General features: G+C 46.1%; 1 protein-coding gene and 3 non-coding genes across 7 annotated transcripts in view; all 4 read right to left on the bottom strand.

Moving 5' to 3' along the window:
- LOC110500490 (uncharacterized) overlaps positions 1–21242 on the bottom strand; it is a 31625-nt gene extending 10383 nt beyond the window's left edge. The window contains exons 1-8 of one of the 4 annotated variants that reach the window (XM_036957904.2): positions 21038–21242; positions 17846–17911; positions 17452–17563; positions 14950–15023; positions 12064–14784; positions 11489–11562; positions 7226–7349; positions 2213–2258 (exon numbers count right to left, since the gene is read on the bottom strand). In XM_036957904.2, coding sequence (XP_036813799.2) covers positions 2213–2258; positions 7226–7349; positions 11489–11562; positions 12064–14784; positions 14950–15023; positions 17452–17563; positions 17846–17911; positions 21038–21172 — 3352 coding nt within the window. In that variant the 5' untranslated portion in view covers positions 21173–21242. Of the gene's footprint in view, positions 1–2212; positions 2259–4131; positions 5902–7225; positions 7350–11488; positions 11567–12063; positions 14785–14949; positions 15024–17451; positions 17564–17845; positions 17912–21037 lie in introns of those variants that run through there. The other 3 variants (XM_090214568.1, XM_090214570.1, XM_090214569.1) reach the window with 3 other exon arrangements.
- On the bottom strand, positions 11850–11951 carry LOC118943019 (small nucleolar RNA U6-53/MBII-28). Its single transcript, XR_005038755.1, has one exon. It is a non-coding gene; the product is annotated as a small nucleolar RNA U6-53/MBII-28 (small nucleolar RNA).
- On the bottom strand, positions 15329–15430 carry LOC118943016 (small nucleolar RNA U6-53/MBII-28). The gene has a single exon (XR_005038753.2). It is a non-coding gene; the product is annotated as a small nucleolar RNA U6-53/MBII-28 (small nucleolar RNA).
- On the bottom strand, positions 18021–18122 carry LOC118943017 (small nucleolar RNA U6-53/MBII-28). Its single transcript, XR_005038754.2, has one exon. It is a non-coding gene; the product is annotated as a small nucleolar RNA U6-53/MBII-28 (small nucleolar RNA).
- Positions 21243–21429: the final 187 nt, after the last annotated feature.

Here is a 21429-nt window from a genome sequence, read left to right as displayed (position 1 = left end):
CAAAAGGAGTACTGGTACCGTTGTACTGTAATTTAGCATGTTCGTAAGGATATTGTCTGCACAACATGAGGATGGATAATAAGGAAGAATAAAAAAGTTACAAAAGGGAATACTGAATTACAAACATAAGAATTATGATAGTCTGAGGTATATCCTAAAGATTGATTCTATACATCATTTGACATGTTTCTACGGACTGTAACGGAACTTTTTTAATTTTCGTCTGCTCCTAGTGATCGTGCGTCGTGAGTTTGGATTACTGGGCTAAACGCGTGAACAAAGGGGATGTATTTGGACATAAATTATGGACATTATCTAACAAAATAAACATTAATTGCGGAACTGGGATTCCTGGGAGTGCATTCTGATGAAGATCATCAAAGGTAAGTGAATATTTATAAATCTATTTCTGACTTCTGTTGACTACACAACATGGCAGATATCTGTTTGGGTTGTTTTGGTCTCTGAGCGCTGTAATCAGATTGTAGCACGATGTGCTTTTTCAGTAAAGCGTTTATGAAATCTGACACAGCGGTTGCATTAACTGTGCATGCTCCTCAAACAATAGCATGGTATTATTTCATTGTAATAGCTACTGTAATTTGGACAGTGCAGTTAGATTAGCAAGAATTTACGCTTTCTGACAATATCTGAGGTGTCTATGTCCTGGGAAATTTTCTTGTTACTTACTACCTCATTCTAAGGACCCTGGTATTAAACATCTCCCTCTGCAACTGGATCCTGGACTTCCTGACGGGCCGCCACCAGATGGTAAGGGTAGGTAACAACACATTCGCTACACTGATCCTCAACATGGGGACCTCTCAGGGGTGCGTGCTCAGTCCCCTCCTGTACTTCCTGTTCACTCATGACTGCATGGCCAGGCACGACTCCAACACCATCAAGTTTGCCGACAACACAACAGTGGTAGGCCTGATCACTGACAACGATGAGACAGCCTATAGGGATGAGCGCAGAGACCTGGCCATGTGGTGCCAGGACAACAACCTCTCCCTCAACGTGATCAAGACAAAGGAGATGATTGTGGACTACAGGAAAAGGAGGACCGAGCACACCCCCATTCTCATCAACAGGCTGTAGTGGAGCAGGTTGAGTGCTTCAAGTTCCTTGGTGTCCACATCAACAAACTATCATGGTCCAAACACACCAAGACAGTCGTGAAGAGGGCACAACAAAGGCTATTCCCCCTCAGGAGACTGAAAAGATTTGGCATGGGTCCTCAGATCCTCAAAAAGTTCTACAGATGCACCATCGAGAGCATTCCGACTGGTTGCATCACTGCCTGGTATGGTAACTGCTCAGCCTCCGACCACAAGGCTCTAGATGGTAGGGCATATGGCCCAGTGCAACATTGGGGCCAAGCTTCCTGCCATCCATGACCTCTATACCAGGCAGTGTCAGAGGAAGGCCTTAAAAATTGTCAAAGACTCCAGCCACCCTAGTCATACACTGTTCTCTCTGCTACCACACAACAAATGGTACCGGAGTGCCAAGTCTAGGTCCAAAAGGCTTCTTAACAGCTTCTACCCCTAAGCCATAAGACTCCTGAACAGCTATTCAAATGGCTACCCAGACATTTTTCACTTAACACTTATTTTTCTTATATCTGCACTGTTGGTTAAGGGCTTGTAAGTAAGCATTTCACTAAGGTCTACTACACCTGTTGTATCCGGTGCATGTGACAAATCCAATTTGATTTGCAATATTTATTTACAGACACTGTAGTAAACTAGTCTAATCATATTGAAGTTAATTTCCTTGGAACGATAACTGCCACGTGATTCTCCGCCCATGCATTGTCACTAGGCAGCTTACTCTATTTCAATGAGGCGCACTAGATCCCGCACGCCCAACTAGAAGGAGCGGTATGCTACTGAACTTGTGTGTGTGTGTGTGTGTGTGTGTGTGTGTGTGTGTGTGTGTGTGTGAGTGAATAATGCAACAAATATGTGCTTTTAGGTCGATCTAGTTTAAACGCACACGAAGCAGAAAGACGTCCATTTCCAAGAAATGTTTGTCCAAAAGTAGTCTTATGACCGCCCTTAGCATGAAAAATGCTGACGCGTCGCAATGATCTGTCGGGACCCGCGGCCTGGAATGTATCTAGACTGATGTGATTATTTTTTACGGTCTAGATTAGAGGGGATCCAGTACAGGACAGGCAACAGTAAGCCAAACTGGTAATACTCACTGGTCAAGGAGATCTTGCGTGCAGCGAACGCTTTAGGAGTGGTGCTCTGGAAAGAGAGAGAGGATGTAACAGATACCCCAGGGGCGTGGGGTGAGATGAGACCCAGATACTGTGACAACATACTAAACACAGAGAGAGAGAGAGGTGGGGGATAGAGGGAGAGAACTGTCTGACAGGCTCCTATTAAACCACATAAGGAGAAGATGGGGGGGGGCCTGGTCGATACAGAGGGAAACTCCAGACACGTTCGCCTCCACCTTTGTTCAAAGACACTGGAAGATTAAGACCAATTAATATGTTCCTACCGTGTGTAAGTGTAGCACTGCAACTTAATCACTAGACATCTAAAGTACACTCCTACTGGTGTGTGTTGGTGTAGGCACAGTGGTAATTCACAGAAAATCCTCCTACTGCGGTGTTGCTGTGGTGTGGGTGTAGTACCAACTGAGGACAAACCAAGTGCATAGAATATGCTATATAAAAGGGTCTAATTTAAGGCATCGGCAAGCTTTCCTCTGCTAGACTGTAGAGACCTGGTTGAGTATAAGACAGACTGACATTAACTGTATTAATGCATCTTTATGGAATCTGGGTCGGGGATGATAATGTTCAGACCAGGAGGATACCTTTGTTAATGATGTCTGGCTCTTCTTGTGTGTGGTAAGCAGAAAGACTGACTATACTGTAACTCTATATCTTTAATAAATCATATACTGAACAAAAATAAAACGCAACAGTATCTAAGATTTTTGATTATTTACAGTTCATATAAGGAAATCCGTCAACTGAAATAAATAAATTAGGCCCTAAACTATGGATTTCACATGACTAGGAAGGGGCGCAGTCATGGGTGGGTCTGGGAAGGCATAGGCCCTCCCACTCGGGAGCCAGGTCCACCCACTGGGTATCCATGCCCGGCCAATAAGAACGAGTTTTTCCTCACAAAAGGGCTTTACTACAGACAGAAATACTCCTCAACACCCCCCCAAGCGTGGTTCCATGTGGTCTACGGTTGTGAGGCCAGTTGGACATATTTGAGACATCTGTGGCATCGGGTTGTGACAAAACTGCACCTTTTAGAGCGGCATTTAATTGACCCCAGCAAAATGTGCATCTGTGTAATGATCATGGTGTTTAAGTCAGCTTCTTGATATACCACACGTGTCAGGTGGGTGGATGATATTGACAAATGATTAACATCCCTGTTAGTCAGCATTTTACAAATTTGTGCACAACATAGAAAAAAGTTTTTGTGCGTATGGAATATTTCTGGAATCTTTTATTTCAGCTCATGAAACATGGGACCAACACTTCATATTTTGCGTTTATATTTTTGGTTCAGTATAAATAGTCTCTGATTCAGAGGGGTTGGGTTAAATGCTGAAGACATTTCAGTTGTACAACTGTCGAGATGTCCCCCTTTCCCTTTCATTATGTACCTTACATTTTGTTGCCCTTAAAATGTACAAGGGCCTGTGTTGGTGCCTAAACATCTACATACAATGTTGTGAGTCAGTGTTTGGGTTGTGACGGAGTGTTCAATGTCACAGAGGTGGAGGGGTGGGCGCTGGAGACCTCGTCTGTCAGACCAGAGACTCCTGAGCAGGTCTAGGCTGATACTGCAGATCCAATTCAGTGGATGATTCAAACAAAGAATGGTGTTCTGCCAGGAAATGCATGCAGACACTTAGGATAGGCTACATATCAAATTAGGATATTTTATCAATTTGAAACTGCAATAATCATGACAGTTTAAAAAAAGGTTTATATTGAGTTACACATAGCAAAATGAAGTCAATCCTCCTGTCTTGAAATGAGCAAACAGATCTGAGAAGAAACTATCTGACATTACTTAAGTTATTTAAAAAAGTAAAATACATCTCAAATAGAGAGAAAAATGACAAGTCATTTCCTGGTACCATCGACACCTGATTCCTCACTGGCTTGGCTATGGCCCAACCGCACGGCAGTGTGTACTGTATCTAGGCAACAAGGGTCCAATCAGAGAAGGCAGAGGAGTGAGGGCGGGACTCGATTTGAGTGTGCTGAATGGTGATTAGCCGGCAGGCAGGAAGTGATCTTAGCTTTGGACTTTTTTTTTTTCTCGAACGAGAGGGGGAAGAAGGCTTTTCTCAACTGACTGGTGCTTTGCTTGATAAAGAGTCATTTTGCCTTTAGCTTGTGAGGCAAGCGATTCCTGAATGGTTGGTTTAGCGAACAAATATGGTTAGAAGGGGTCAAAACGTTTGAGGTCCCAATATAAACAAATTGGATCCCCTGATGTCATGACAGAATTTGTGTGACGTATAGACTTGCAAAGTTGCAGCTGAAAAGTCTGATGGTGTAATAACCAATAGTCCAATGAGACCACGGATTGAAGTTCACGTCCATAATGCCTCGAGTAGTTTTATAAAAAAGGTTCAGTGAGGGGAGATGTTCTATAAATAGCTTTGAAAGTCTCTTACAGATGTCTGGACAAACACCCAGTTGTCAATTCAGAATGTAGGCTATAAGCACACAACCTGATGACGTATTCTGTGTGTGCACTGTAACCAGATTTGCCCCAAAAATGTGCCCCAATCTTTGATGCAGGTGAAAAGTTCAAATCAGATCCAGCAGTCTGATAAAGGCTGACCAGCCAATCAAGGCCCAGGTTGGCTGCTGGCCTGGCAGGTCAAGCCAATAGGAGCATTCAGAACAGGGGAAAGAGCCAACAAAAGGGCCCGCAGTAACAAAACAGTTCCATAAGTTCTTGCACTCAGAGGTTAATGTCTTTATGAGAAAATATGTAGTCCAAAAACATGTTAAGTCCATTTCAATAATCCACTTTGAGTGTCTACATTGAAGACACATAGCTAGGAGAGGTGTCAGAAAAAGTCCACGGTGTCGTTTCCGATTATCGGTTTGGTCCTTATAAAATGTGTAGGTGGTCCCAGTTCATTCAAGTCAATGAGGCAGAAATCATCTGCCTATTTACAGTCCTCTCAACCAGTAGGGGGCAGACTGAAAGGAAGACATGGGGATAAACAGCAGGAAGTAGCAGGACCTCTGGACTCATCTTGTCTGCAACGAGTCCGTAGTCCACTTTCTTTCTCTCGGTACGTGTGTGGAGAGTAGCTGTAGCTCCTCCACAAAATGGCGGAAGAAAGGGAAGGTGACAACAGGAAACAACGTCCCCCTCCCCTTCTCTCCACCAGGCAGTCCAGTGAGTAGGCTTCCCTCCCCAGGGTTCTTGTGCTGGTTGTGGTTTCGTGGTTTGTTGTGTTTCTGCCGGTTTTGGCTGGCTCAGCTCGGGACATTGGTGGGTCCGGCTCAGGTCGTGGTTGGCCTAGGGTTGGGCTGGAGTTGAGGCTTTGGTCCCGGGGAGGACTTTGCAGGCTCAGCCTCTGGTTCCGTGGTTGGCTCAGCACTGACCTGAAGGTTAGGCAAGGCCTTGGTGGTTCAGCTTGTCTGTATGGCTCAGCGCTGGTCTTGGCTGGAGGCTTAGAGGGGAGGCCTTGCAGGCTCTGGCTCTCTGGTTCTCTCTCTGAGGCTAACTCAGTGCGGTCAGATGTGGTGTAGTAGTAGCTGTCACTCTGGGGCCTAGATCAGGTACAGCCGAGGCGCTTGGGCATAGCGGGGCAGAAGTTGGAGTAGTAGTAGCAGTAGTACGCAGGTACCATTAGGGACAATGGAAGAGGCATGGGCACCTTCGTAACAAAGCAATCAATGGGGTTTTAAAACAGCAGTCACACCAAGAGAGATAAAGAGATCATGGGAATGACAGAGATAAAGATGGACAGAGTCAGGCCAGAGAGAGCGCGAGGGGGAAAGAGAGCGAGAGATCATCAGTAGAGTGAGAAACAGAGGGAGAAAGAGTGAGAGCAAGAGAGTTGGGGAGAGAAAGAAAGAAAGCAGAGTCAGAGAAGGAAAGAGAAGGGGGAGAGTGAGACAAAAAGGAGGTAAAGAGAGAGGAGGGAGAGAGCCTTGATGCTCTGTCAGGGGCTATTACTCATGCAAACCCTGAGGTCATGGTCCCAAACACACACACGCACACACACACACACACAGTGAGGGTGAGCCATTTCAAAAGGGTTTATTTAGCTGAATACCAAATCACATTAGCTTATAATCTGCAATATGTAAAAGAGCAGAAAATTCTCTGAAGTTATCTCATGGTAGATCAATCAAAATGAGGGTCCTATTAGCCAAGGTGCATTGCTGGTTTACAGCAATGCACTCAAGTAGTCAAGGTTTTTGCTAATTCCAAAATGGAAAACCAAATACATTTAACTCTGCTTCCCTTTGATGGCTCTAATTATTATTAAACTGTGTATGGCCATTATAGGATTAGTGAAAATGTATGTATATTTATCTGAAAGTGAGTCCTAAGTGTGATAAGGAGGAATGTGACTGTAGATTAACTTAACTCACCCTCTCACAACCCCACACTGACACAGACACCCACACTGACCAAACAACATCGTGATGTGGAGCATGCATGCAGTCTGTGTGGAGTTAACATCTAATTTCACACCCCATTAGGGATGAACCGCCTGCAGTCCAGTCGCTTAGGCAACTGCTCTATGAAAATAATGAGTACAGAATAATGTGTGTGTGTATGGCACCTCTGTGTGGGAGTGTATGTTGCAAAGAATGGCTGTATCGAACTCCGTCAAAGGACGAGGAGAGGTGAGATCATTCAGTCCCATACCTATGAGTGTTTTAACTCTAAGCCATAGTTACAAGGGCGTTAGTATGGTCGTTCTCTGTTAACCTTATACTTCCGTATGTGTCTCTCTATAACTGTGTCCCAAATGGCACCCTATTACCTCGAATGCACTACCTTTGACCAAAGCCCTATGGGCCCTGGTCAAAAGTAGTGCACTACATAGGGAATAGGGTGCCATTTGGGACCCACGGGTACCAGACTTTAGCCATAGGACAAGGGTGGTTAGTTCCAGAAACATCCACTGACGGACCCCCCCTCCCCCCTGCTCCTAGTTCCCAACCCCTCCCTCTCAGCAGCCTTACCTCCTCCATGCAGCCCTCACTGTTCTGTGGGTCCCCGACAGGGGTGGGCTGGGTCTGGCCTGGGTCTGGCCTCTCCACCTCCATAGGGCCAGATGGCTCTGACAGGGAAGACTGCTTTACCTCCCTGGGGGAGAAAGAGGGAGGGAGAGAGTGTGGGGCAGAGAGAGAAGATTATCATACAAAGATCTGAATGAAAATGTCATAAATTCTAAACATAGATTACATCTGTGGTCTCTTGTCCTACCAACTCTCATTAGCCATGAAAATTGAAGAGACAATCAGGTACGAAGTAACTCAAATGTGTCCCTTGTTAAAAAGCAGAGAAGAGAAGATGGATGAGAGGCTACCTCTACCTCGGAGAAGAGAGCCGGAGACACACAGAGGACAGATGGAGGACGAGAGAGAGAAGGGAAAGGTTGGTTAAGGCCAGTGATCTGGGACAGTGTACTATAAATAACTTACTCACACCATCAAGCAGCCAACTGACACCCAGCGCCGGGGTCACAAATACACCTCAAAACACACATTGAGGTGATTATTTACAGGGTCATAACATTGCTGAGTGCCAACTGATTGGAAATCTTCAATATTGCATCCTCAAGCCTTCCACCTCCTCCACACCAAAACAAAGTCATTGTTACGCATGTGTCTCCTACCCCTTCAAAAAACATACACCTGCAATCTGAGGCCTGTAAGGGGCTAGGGGCCAGATGTCTACTAGACTTCGACCCCAGTGCCCCAGGGGTAGCAGTGCAGGAGCAGCTGGTCCCTTAAGTAATCATTAAGAGTGTGTGTGTGTTGGGGTAAGGAACTGCCCCTGTGTTTCACGAAGAGAGGCCCCTATTTTTATCATGAATCCTTGCTCTACACATTCAGCATTGATTGTACATGTGGTACCCGCATATGAGACAGTCTCATCAACAGTAAGCCTTGCCAGTTGGGAAAAGGAAAAGTATGTCACACCATAAGGGTACACAAAAACGACTTGATGGCCAACAGATGTCTTGTGTATTAATGATCTCCCATGGTGACACTTGCTCATTTAACATCACCACAACTCATCTCGCTTAACAATCTGACACAAGAGCCATATATGTATACATGGCTTTGTCTGATACCATCTATCTCAAGACAAAGGAGCATAAAAAACGACATGAAGTGGACAATTCAAATCAGGAATACCCCCTGGATTCATGCATTATATTATCTATAGATTCATAGCAGTGATACGTGTGATTTGAGATACACACACTGATTCATAAGGTGAGACAGGCAGCTTCTCTATCATTGAGATATATAAAATGGTCTCTAAACATCCAATGGATTCACAGTGAGTGTAGGTGAGTTTTAGTACACACCAGAAAAACATGTTATGACAGTCAAGACTAACGAGGAAGTCATTCGATGTTTAATCAAATGAAACGCTGCTACTGCATGATTCTCGCCATTACGCCTTTAATCAAACCACTACCAACTATACTACTTATTTATCCGTGTAATAGATTTGGTAATCAAGATTTAAAACATGAGTTATCACGGAGTTACCCCGGTATCTCCCATCCCCTCCCCCCCAACACGAGGCCATCCGATCCACACCCCCCGTGGACGTGGAGAGCGAGACTCACGTGCACGTCGCATGTAACACACTTCGTATGTAATAATCAAACGACCACGTCAATAGCTGACCATGACAACGCATGATACGACAGTTTAGCCATAATCCGAATATAAAAGGCACCAGACGGGCAGGTTGAACGAGGATTTGAGACATGACACAAGTGACAAGCTATCAGCGCGTTAGCGATGAAACCAAGGGTAACGTTAGCAGCTAGCAACGTAATGCCTAACCCCTCTCTATCTTACCCGTTTTTGTTGCCTTCTGACAGCATATTGCCGGGCTGGAACCCCCGACAGCCAACGCTCTATCGTAATTGATTACTCCGGTAAAGCGTGGATTAAAATCGAGGAGAAATCCTTATGCGGCTGCGGGGTTTGTGCACTGCGACGGTATCAGAGTAGCAATACACTCACGACGGCCATATTGGATAGCGAGCCGGGAGGGGAAATTAGTGTGAGGAGTGAGAGAGCGAGGACCCGTCTCTCTTCTCAGCCAAGGCAAAGAGGAAGAAGCGAGAGGGTTTACTCCACCCAAAACCAGACCACGAAAATACCACGAAATTGGAAATGTGTGTATACAGGTCAATGAGTGTAGTGTTTGACAACATCAAAAAACGACTATCAGAGTTGTGCCGCTTGTTCACACGCGTATCTGCCCTTATTGGCCAATATGATCCCACCTGATCTCGCCTGCCATCCATCTTTGAGGACAAGCACTTCCATTGTTAGAGTGGTCACTCGACCATCTTGTCAATAATAGATAATGGCCAAAGCCACACCGGCTGTGGGACTGCCGCATTGGGCGCCTGACAATAAATACGACTACCGCTACAATCTTTGCCGCTGCCTTGGATGTCCCAACTCTGACTTTACCAATGATGTAAATAAACCCTGTATTGCGAATGCTATGCATTGGTCAATTAGAGGCTTTGAAGACTCCGGTCGGCCATAATGGCGCAGTCCTCCATAGGAATTGTACTGTGTTTCAAGGGCAAAATTACATGTATGTTGTTGTTGTAGTGGGGACAGTAACAGGACAAAAAAAAAGATGTATGAAGGTGTCTAATAGATTTAGTGGCAAAAACAAATGTAGGCAATTTCAAAATATTTTTACAACGGTGGGGGAGTGGCAAGATGGAGCGGTGGCTTCAAAACAGCGCCCCCTGTCAGCCATCTATTGTATATAAATAATTGGACATTAACCAATTGGAAGTTGAAATGTAAAATGGTAGGAGTTAAGTGAAGAGTTGGGACGTCCCAAGGATATCGCTAAGCACTGACCGTTGCCCTTTTCTATAATATCTAGTCGTGTGAGTAAGCGATTTGACTGTTTACAACGCTGCTGGAGAAGCTAACGCTATATTGTAACAACTTTACAGTAGAATTGCATCGAATTCTACATTGGTCAGAAATGATCGCTTGAATCAGTTCAGTTTCCTTTCATGACCTCAAGCCAGAACGTTGAATAAAATGATATTTTAACGTGCTTTACCGATTGTCCATGTAGTCGTTGGTCCTTTTGGCAGTAGGAATGTGAGACTATATCCACAGGAAAGTATAACTACACAAATGTGTTAAAGCGCTGGTAGTGCGTTCAGATTTCACCTGATTTCTATCACGAAACGTATGTATACTTGCCGTGGACGTGTTTACATGGTTCTGCGCATGCTACAGGTGATAGAAATCTGAACGCAATTTAAAAAATATGTAATTATTCTATCCTGTGCATATATTCTCACATTCCCGCCGCCAAAAGGACCAACTGGTAAAGTACAATAAAATATAATTGTATTCAACTTTCTGGCACGTAGAAGTCTTGCGAGGAAACTTTCCTGATTCAAACGTTCATTTCTGTCAGACACAGAATTCAATGCAATTCAACGTCGGGTTTCCAGGCAAGGAGTAGTAGAAAACACATTAAAACCCATGAAACATATACTTCACTCATGGTCATTAATAGACATTCAAACGTCATGTTGATGAGACAAGACACATACAGTATACATCTGCGCACACACACATCCACACATGTTTTCTGATGGTGCTTCCTGCTTTTATTATAAATCATTAAACTCTCAATTGCTACCTTGCGACGTCCATCCACTCCTGGAGTCCAATCCTCCACGGCTCAATGACCAGAATGAAGTGTTCAGCATGTGTTCAAGTCATCCAAAGACACATTCACATTGCAGACAAAAAAAATAATGGCGGCAGAGACGAGACATAGGGGGGAATAGATGATATGATATGGACTGTTGCAGGTGGTAATAGTGTGTGTGCACCTCAATCATGTTTCTTGTGCATGTAAACCTACAAACTGGCATTCAGGATTGTATTCAGTTGGAAAAAAATAATTAAGTGACAGACAGGTGTGAGAGAGTATTATTTTGTGAATCTGTGTAGGCCTATATCAGCAACACCGTGAGCACAATGTCACTTGGTTTTGAAAGGTTTGCAGAAGCTTCCCCTTACCAGAGCCCGAGTGAATATACAGAAATATCTACAATTGATAATGCATGCGAAAGTGCAGGTGGGAAAATGTGAGCACCTCACCAAGGATTGTTTATGTGAAGTGTGTGTTAGTGCGTGCAAAGAATAGCAAGGAGTGTGTGTGTGAGAGCAACTCAAAATGGTACTATGGCTGACCTGGCAGATTGTTTCTTCTCTCCTCCTTTGTACAGTCTTCTCTTTTCATCCCCTCTTCCTTTTCCTGTGCCAGTCTTCAGATAAACAAACAAAAGAGTGAGAAAATCACAGACAATTGGCAATATATAGCAAAATATCAACGTGTTATGTTGGAGGCAAAAAAGAAGCCACTTTTAGATCAAGTCAATGTGATTCAATAAAGAAAAGTTAGACGAGATGGGAATTTGTTAAGGAGCAAGGCATACGATTGTATGAGGAAAGAGAGGTTATGTTAATTGTTAGTGGAAAATAATATTACAAAAATAAGCATGGCATATGCAGGTCATGAAGCATCTTTCACTAGTTCTCCTCAGCCCACACTGAACCAGTCAGTATGAGAAGGTGAGTTTAACTCACTTGCACCCACACTGACACACTGTCAGTCTGGCACATCAGTATTAGCATGGCGGGATCATCATCGGACAGAAGCATAAGCAAGAACTAATGTGTACACTGCTCGAGCACTGTATTGTGATGGTAACTTGTCATTGCAGAGAGAAAGATTCGATTGACATCCAGATTAGCCAATCACTAACCTTTTTTTTGTCCTGGGAGGAGGTGGAGCCAGAAGAATGTGACGAAGAGGATCCAGAGTCCGAGGATGAAGAGTCGCCACCACTAGAGGGAGATGACCTCCTGTGCCTCGCCCTCTCCCCACACCTGCCTCGCTCTGCTTCCTTCTTCCTCTCATCTTCCTTCCTCCACACCCTCTCATCTTCCTTCCCCTTCCTCTCATCTTCTCCCTTACCTGGGTAAGAAGGGGGTAGAACAGGTCCCATGGGCTCAACCTCAACAGTCTCTTCAGGTCCCCTTCTCCTGGTCTCCCCGGGTTTAGAAGTTCCCTTCTCCTGGCTGGCACGCTCCTTCTCCGCCAGGCTGGCACGCTCCTTCTCCGCCAGGCTGGCACGCTCCTTCTCCGCCAGGCTGGCACGCTCCTTCTCCGCCTGGCAGGCACGCTCCTTCTCCGCCTGGCAGGCACGCTCCTTCTCCGCCTGGCAGGCACGCTCCTTCTCCGCCTGGCTGGCACGCTCCTTCTCCGCCTGGCTGGCACGCTCCTTCTCCGCCTGGCTGGCACGCTCCTTCTCCGCCTGGCTGGCACGCTCCTTCTCCGCCTGGCAGGCACGCTCCTTCTCCGCCTGGCTGGCACGCTCCTTCTCCGCCTGGCTGGCACGCTCCTTCTCCGCCTGGCTGGCACGCTCCTTCTCCGCCTGGCTGGCACGCTCCTTCTCCGCCTGGCTGGCACGCTCCTTCTCCGCCTGGCTGGCACGCTCCTTCTCCGCCTGGCTGGCACGCTCCTTCTCCGCCTGGCTGGCACGCTCCTTCTCCGCCTGGCTGGCACGCTCCTTCTCCGCCTGGCTGGCACGCTCCTTCTCCGCCAGGCTGGCACGCTCCTTCTCCGCGTGGCTGGCACGCTCCTTCTGCGCCAGGCTGTCACGCTCCTTCTCCATCTTCTCATCGTCTCCTCCAGCTTTCCATCCAGGCTTCTCCACGGACGCCTTGTTCAGCGCGGTGACCTCCATGGTGTCGTCTGTGTGCTGCTGTGCCCCTGAGACAAGGACTACCTGGGGTCTCACAGATATGCAATCCGGTTCAGGGAGTTCCCCTGGGGTGGTCACCACCACTGACCCCTGCTGCACAGGTTTGGGAGGGGAGGTCATGGAGCCGGAGGAGGTGTCGGAGAACATGCGGGGCTTCTTGGGGGCGATGGCAGGCAGGGAGGTGGTGGTCGTCATGGCTGAGCCGGAAGCGGAGGAGAGGGGTTTGTCCCTGCCGAAGGGTGACTTTTTCTGGGTGTCTCCCTGGTCCATCAGAGGCTCCTCTGACCCCCCAGACTCAAACTGTGAAGACGCAGATGGAAGCGTCAAGTCACGTCCACGCTGCCATGGCGGCAGGTGACTCTCCTCCTCCACCACCTGCTTCATCTTCCTCTCCTTTTCCTCCGCCTGCTTTGTTTCTTTCTCTGTCTTCTTCTGTGCCGTCTCTCCAGATGGACCCTGGGGCTCGGTTGTGAGGGTTATGCTGGGGACAGCTGTCACAGACAGGAGAGGATGGGACTGGGCTCCTGATCCAAACATAACCACTGGTGCAGGGACCTCAGGTACAGTGACGAATCCCGTGTGCCCTGTGCTGCTGCTGCCTCCTGTGTGGGTGATAGCAGCCCCAGGGATCATGACCACCTCAACCCCCGGTCCTGCTCCAGCTCCTGGGCTGCTGCCAACTCCATCTCCTGGTCTGGAAGCCTCCCCTCGAGGACCTGTCTGGCTGTCCGCCGGCGCACCCTCGCCTCTCTTCCCGTAAGCTCCCTCGGACGCCATCTTGCGGGCCAGCAAGGAGAGGGGTCCGGGTCGGCGCTTGGCTCGGGGCTCTGGGCTGCTGGATCGGGAGCTGGAGTCAGAGTCCTGCCTCTGGAGACCACCTGGAGGGGGGCGGACGGACACCCCAGCCCCTTCTGGATCCTCATCCATGTCGGGCGGGCTCTGTTTGGGGGTGTCGGGAAGGGGGAAGGAGAGCTCTGGGGGTGGAGAGGGGGGCGGGGTGGGCTGGCGGAGCTGCATGGGGGGCTGGTGTACTACCTGCTGAGGGGGGATGTGTTGCGGAGGCTGGAGCTTGCGTCTGGATCTCTCTCGGGCCGCTGGCACGCTGGGGGAAGGCTGCTGGAGATGGGGGGGAGGGGCTAACCCTCTTCCGCCACCTCTCCTCGCCGCAGGTCCCCAATCATCTTCATCCTCCTCACTGCTGTCATCATCATCGTCACAGTCTTCCTGGACACGGTTACTGCCAGCTGCTGCCCGGGCGGAGCGGCTGAGGTGGAGCACAGAGTGGGCGGGCCGGTCGTCATCCGCTGGGGCGGTGCCTTCCTTCTCCTGGGTCTGGGCGCGGGGGGGCATGGATGGGGGCAGGCCCTGGCGCTCAGGGTCCCCTAGGACGCGCACCGAGAGGGAGGCCACAGCTCTGGGCGGGGAGGGGGTGGTGGGCTCCTCGTGGTGTAGGCCATGTTGGAGGGAGGGACGCTGCTGCATCCAGGATCCAGGACCTCCGGGGGCGTCAGGAGACTCCTGAGGCACAGAGCCTGGGCCAAAGTCTGGTCTGCGAGACATCATCCCTTGGCCCATCATCCCCTGGCCTTTCCCCATCATCATTCCTTGGCCCTGGTGCCCCATCATCATCCCTTGGCCCTGGTGCCCCATCATCATTGGCCCTCCTCCACCCTCTTCCTCAGCCCGGGTCAGTGGGGGCTGGGAGGGCATGGGGCGATGCTGGGGTGGGAGAAGACAGGTTGGGGGAGGGAGAGAGAAAATTTTGACTGTTAGCTAGGCTGATATGAACAATATAACTTATAGGAGAATACATATCTGGAGGACCGTTCAAATGTGGTTGGCTTTTTAGCGTCTTCTGCTACTGTCTGTGTGTAGGCTACTGACCTTGTCAGGGTTATAGGAATCGCTGTCGTTGCCCTCCTCTGTGTGCTCCTCCTCCTCAGGGCCCGCTGGGCTTTCTGTTTCACAGAGAGGTTAGAGGTCAGGGGTCAGAGTTTACCCAAAAAAGGCCATGCAGCACACCATTTGTTGGACAACAAAATAAGCTTTTTGGCCATTTAGAAAGGATGAAACTGGGACGTCTCCAGACTCTGCACAACAACTCAATTGGGAATGGAGTAAACAAAGACTGCTCACTCACTTACCAAAATAAACAGTATACAATAATAAATTAAACTGACAGAAGTTATTTGTAGCCTTTTGAGTAAAATATATTAGAGTAGGAATTGTGGTTAATTCCTAGTAGTTCTCCTCAGCCCACACTGACCCAGTCAGTATGAGAAGGTGAGTTTAACTCACTTGCACCCAGATAGACACACTGTCAGTCTGATACATCAGTATTAGCATGGCGGGATCATCATCGGAGACAGTAAAGACTTGGGTGACATAACATGGTGAAATGGGCCCACTATCCATATATGCTGATGAGAAGTTCACTCGGGTACATCCATATGCAGATGTACAGTGCCTTGCGAAAGTATTCGGCCCCCTTGAACTTTGCAACCTTTTGCCACATTTCAGGCTTCAAACATAAAGATATAAAACTGTATATTTTTGTGAAGAATCAACAACAAGTGGGACACAATCATGAAGTGGAATGACATTTATTGGATATTTCAAACTTTTTTAACAAATCAAAAACTGAAAAATTGGGCGTGCAAAATTATTCAGCCCCCTTAAGTTAATACTTTGTAGCGCCACCTTTTACTGCGATTACAGCTGTAAGTCGCTTGGGGTATGTCTCTATCAGTTTTGCACATCGAGAGACTGACATTTTTTCCCATTCCTCCTTGCAAAACAGCTCGAGCTCAGTGAGGTTGGATGGAGAGCCTTTGTGAACAGCAGTTTTCAGTTCTTTCCACAGATTCTCAATTGGATTCAGGTCTGGACTTTGACTTGGCCATTCTAACACCTGGATATGTTTATTTTTGAACCATTCCATTGTAGATTTTGCTTTATGTTTTGGATCATTGTCTTGTTGGAAGACAAATCTCCGTCCCAGTCTCAGGTCTTTTGCAGACTCCATCAGGTTTTCTTCCAGAATGGTCCTGTATTTGGCTCCATCCATCTTCCCATCAATTTTAACCATCTTCCCTGTCCCTGCTGAAGAAAAGCAGGCCCAAACCATGATGCTGCCACCACCATGTTTGACAGTGGGGATGGTGTGTTCAGCTGTGTTGCTTTTACACCAAACATAACGTTTTGCATTGTTGCCAAAAAGTTCAATTTTGGTTTAATCTGACCAGAGCACCTTCTTCTACATGTTTGGTGTGTCTCCCAGGTGGCTTGTGGCAAACTTTAAACAACACTTTTTATGGATATCTTTAAGAAAAGGCTTTCTTCTTGCCACTCTTCCATAAAGGCCAGATTTGTGCAATATACGACTGATTGTTGTCCTATGGACAGAGTCTCCCACCTCAGCTGTAGATCTCTGCAGTTCATCCAGAGTGATCATGGGCCTCTTGGCTGCATCTCTGATCAGTCTTCTCCTTGTATGAGCTGAAAGTTTAGAGGGACTTGCAGTGGTCTGATACTCCTTCCATTTCAATATTATCGCTTGCACAGTGCTCCTTGGGATGTTTAAAGCTTGGGAAATCTTTTTGTATCCAAATCCGGCTTTAAACTTCTTCACAACAGTATCTCGGACCTGCCTGGTGTGTTCCTTGTTCTTCATGATGCTCTCTGCGCTTTTAACGGACCTCTGAGACTATCACAGTGCAGGTGCATTTATACGGAGACTTGATTACACACAGGTGGATTGTATTTATCATCATTAGTCATTTAGGTCAACATTGGATCATTCAGAGATCCTCACTGAACTTCTGGAGAGAGTTTGCTGCACTGAAAGTAAAGGGGCTGAATAGTTTTGCACGCCCAATTTTTCAGTTTTTGATTTGTTAAAAAAGTTTGAAATATCCAATAAATGTTGTTCCACTTCATGATTGTGTCCCACTTGTTGTTGATTCTTCACAAAAAAATACAGTTTTATATCTTTATGTTTGAAGCCTGAAATGTGGCAAAAGGTCGCAAAGTTCAAGGGGGCCGAATACTTTCGCAAGGCACTGTATAGGGCACTAATCTAACTGCCCTGCATTCAGGTATATACCATTGTTAACAAACACTATTGTGCCACTATCTATCCAGACATACATGTGCCAACTGCACAAAGCATTGGGTCCATCATCCAGTGTTCAGGTAGAGAGGAGATGTCCACACTAGCATACCACTTAGAATGTATTCTCAAAACATTGCTTCACACTAAGTAGTATGCTAGTGTGGATATTGGAATAGACTGGGATTATGTTCCAATGCCCACTCCACACTAGCATTACATGCTAAGTAGTGTATGCTAGTGTGGATATTAGAGCCTTGTTGTGGATGTCTTACCGTCGGCCTCGGCTGCCTCCCTGGCCTCTCTCTCCAACCTCTGGCGGAGGAGCTCCTGCTGCTGAGCCAGGTACTGCTTTATAAAGCTGTTTTGGCTCATCTCCTCCCCAATCTAAACACACATGGGATATAGGCACAACATTAGAAAACAGGAAGGGAAAGGCTATCTGTGTAATTTAATATATACAGGACTCACCCCAATCTAAAAATATATAAGACAGACACAACCTTAAATGTAACGATACAGGTAGAAATACTGTATGTTCTAATCAATTTGAGGGTAAAAAAAATAAATAAAGCTCTGGTCAAACACACAGATGACTGAAAATTAAAATCAGGTAACTTCCACCTAGTGTTGACTCTCCAATCGGTAGTGTTTTGCTTGGGCTCTTACCTGGGAGTTCGGCTGGAGCCCAATATGGGGAGTGGAGGTCCTCTGAAGATTCTCCAACATTAGAGCCTAAAACAGAGAGCAAAATACTGGTTGAAACACACATCACAATGCTATTGTATTTTCACAAAAATGCAGGTGAGTAAGAGCTATTTTTTCATTCTCCTCAGCACACACTGATCCAGTCAGTATGAGAAGGTGAGGCTAACTCACTTGCACCCAGAGAGACACACCGTCAGTCTGGTGCATCAGTATTAGCATGGCGGGATCATCATCGGAGAGTAGCAATACAGTAATAAACATTTAACATTTACATTGTAGCAAAACTAACCAAATTATTCCAAGCACATACATGAAATCAGTCAACAAATAAGGGAGATAAATGTAGCACCGTAGATAGGACAACAACCTGTTGTTCCTATTTGAGGTCGACCGATTAATCGGAATGGCCGATTAATTAGGGCCGATTTCAAGTTTTCATAACAATCGGAAATCGGTCATTTTGGATGCCAATTTTGCCGATTTTTTAAAATCTTTATTTAACTAGGCAAGTCAGTTCGGAACACATTCTTATTTTCAATGACGGCCTCGGAACGGTTGGTTAACTGCCTTGTTCAGGGTCAGAACAACTGATTTTTACCTTGTCAGCTCAGGGATTCAATGTTGCAACCTTACGGTTAACTAGTCCAACGCTCTAACCACCTGCCTCACGAGGAGCCCGCCTGTTGCGCGAATGCATTAAGAAGCCACGGTAAGTTGCTAGCTAGCATTAAACTTAATCAATAATAATCACTAATTATAACTACACATGGTTGATGATATTACTAGTTTATCTAGCGTGTCCTGCGTTGCATATAATCGATGCAGTGCGCATTCGCGAAAAAGGACTGTCATTGCTCCAATGTGTACCTAACCATAAACACCAATGCCATTCTTAAAATCAATACACAGAAGTATATATTTTTAAACCTGCATATTTAGCTAAAAGAAATCCAGGTTAGCAGGCAATATTAACCAGGTGAAATTGTGTCACATCTCTTGCGTTCATTGCACGCAGAGTCAGGGTATATGCAACAGTTTGTGCCGCCTGGCTCATTGCGAACTAATTTGCCAGGATTTTACGTAATTATGACATAACATTGAAGGTTGTGCAATGTAACAGGAATATTTAGACTGATGGATGCCACCCGTTAGATAAAATACGGAACGGTTCTGTATTTCACTGAAATAATAAACGTCTTGTTTTCGAGATGATAGTTTCCGGATTCGACCACATTAATGACCTAAGGCTCGCATTTGTGTGTTATTATGTTATAGAGCAGTCTGAGCGATGGTAGGCACCAGCAGACTCATAAGTATTCATTCAAACAGCACTTTTGTGCGTTTTGCCAGCAGCTCTGCTGTTTATGACTTCAAGCATATCCACTCCCGAGATTAGGCTGGTGTAACGATGTGATGTGAAATGGCTAGCTAGTTAGCGGGGTGCGCGCTAATAGCGTTTCAAACGTCACTCGCTCTGAGACTTGGAGTAGTTGTTCCCCTTGCTCTGCATGGGTAACGCTGCTTCGAGGATGGCTGTTGTTGTTGTGTTCCTGGTTCGAGCCCAGGTAGGAGCGAGGAGAGGTACGGAAGCTTTACTGTTACACTGGCAATACTAAAGTGCCTATAAGAACATCCAATAGTCAAAGGTATATGAAATACAAATGGTATAGAGAGAAATAGTCCTATAATTCCTATAATAACTACAACCTAAAACTTCTTACCTGGGAATATTGAAGACTCATGTTAAAAAGGAACCACCAGCTTTCATGTTCTCATGTTCTGAGCAAGGAACTTAAACGTTAGCTTTCTTACATGGCACATATTGCACTTTTAATTTCTTCTCCAACACTTTGTTTTTGCAATATTTATACAAAATTGAACATGTTTCATTATTTATTTGAGGCTAAATTGATTTTATTTATGTATTATATTAAGTTAAAATAAGTGTTCATTCAGTATTGTTGTAATTGTCATTATCACAAATAAAAAATTTAAAAAATCGGCCCTTTTTTTGTCCTCCAATAATCGGTATTGGTGTTGAAAAATCAGAATCGGTCGACCTCTAGTTCCTATGAACCAACTCTAGCTGGAGTTGTTTCTGTGCTGCTGCAAATCATGCCCAGCACGTCATCATCGTGGTCAGAAGCAGGGTCTCAAAACACTCATTCTCTCTCTCTGTCCTGTCCTCTGCATGGATATGATATTCTAATGAACAAAGCCGTTTTTATTCCATATAAATAGGGAACGTAGAAGCGAAAGGGATCGGTCGATGTCAGTTACATAGGAGGGGCAAAGCTGCACCGCGATGCGTAAATCCAATTCGACTCGGGTCATTGCATTTATAGAGTGCCAACAAACCTTTAGTTTGCATTCAATTTGAAATTCGGGAGAAGAATAGCCCATTTTCACACACATGACATTGTAATAACACAAGCAAAGGAAACTGCATGGCAGATTAAAAAACCTGTCGTTATATCTGTGTGGTTGCTGAGCATTGTGTGCAATTAAGTTATTACGCCACTTATGTGGCAATTATAATGCAATTTAGGATTTGCTCATTCTGATGGTGGGCACATTCATATGCAGCACTAGTGTTTAGGAAAGCGATTTATTTTCCAGCTGTGGTAGTGTTTAGCAAAATTTTATTTAATCAAATAGTAAATTGAAGAGGAAAAGAAAAGCAATTTCACGTTAATTATCTCCTAAACATGCTTGTCTTGCTAAGCGAACTATGTAACTAGTGAGCTACTATAAACCGTGCATATGGGCAGGCGCGTACCCAATCCCCCTGCCCCCTCCTCCCAGAGCGCGGGCCCGAGGACAGCAGCTCAAAAATACAGTAGAGGGACTAGTACCGCTAGTTAGCTCGCTAGCATAAACACACACTCCAGTTGGGCCTTCAGTTCGGGCCGTGCAACACATCTCAACTTTGAAGAGTGTTGTACCACACTAGACATAGTTTTAAATTTGCTTCGACATCGTTAAACACACTGATGCATAATTCGCTAGACTTGAAATTTTCCGCACGGGTATGAGTGCCAAATATTATGCATTCCCCCGAACTACCGACACACGGCCTATAACCCCACTCTATAGCCTCCTGCTGAACTTGACCAGCTTGTTGATAGAAGCAAAAACCCGAGCCAAGCTTACCCCTTTCAGTCGCTTAATGAGTGTATTTTTCGCCCCGCTTTTAGGGAGGCATCGTTGCTCCAAAGCGGCTTTCAAGTCTGCCACACGGAGCGATTGTAGAGGTTTACCATTCAGCGTAACATCTTCATCCGCCATTTTGCTTTCCTGTCACTCGCTCTGTCGACTCGCTCGAGCTCCAACAGGCGTCACTACGTCTTCCGAATCCCCGCTAACGTCACGGTTCGGAAATCTCCGGAGGGGGTGGAAAGAGATTGCTTTCCTACTGTAGTTACCAGCCAATACTGCACTAGCCTTGTTAACGCTTCAAAAAAACATTTTAAATGACTTCACATTATTTTAACTTAACTTATCCATGTGAGTGTCCTTTCCAGAACCAGACAGTCCACAATATC

The sequence above is a fragment of the Oncorhynchus mykiss genome, chromosome 21 (genome assembly GCF_057628025.1).
Source record: "Oncorhynchus mykiss isolate SJ-2025 chromosome 21, ASM5762802v1, whole genome shotgun sequence".
NCBI classification, from domain to species: domain Eukaryota; kingdom Metazoa; phylum Chordata; class Actinopteri; order Salmoniformes; family Salmonidae; genus Oncorhynchus; species Oncorhynchus mykiss.
This window is presented reverse-complemented; position numbering and strand designations above follow the sequence as displayed.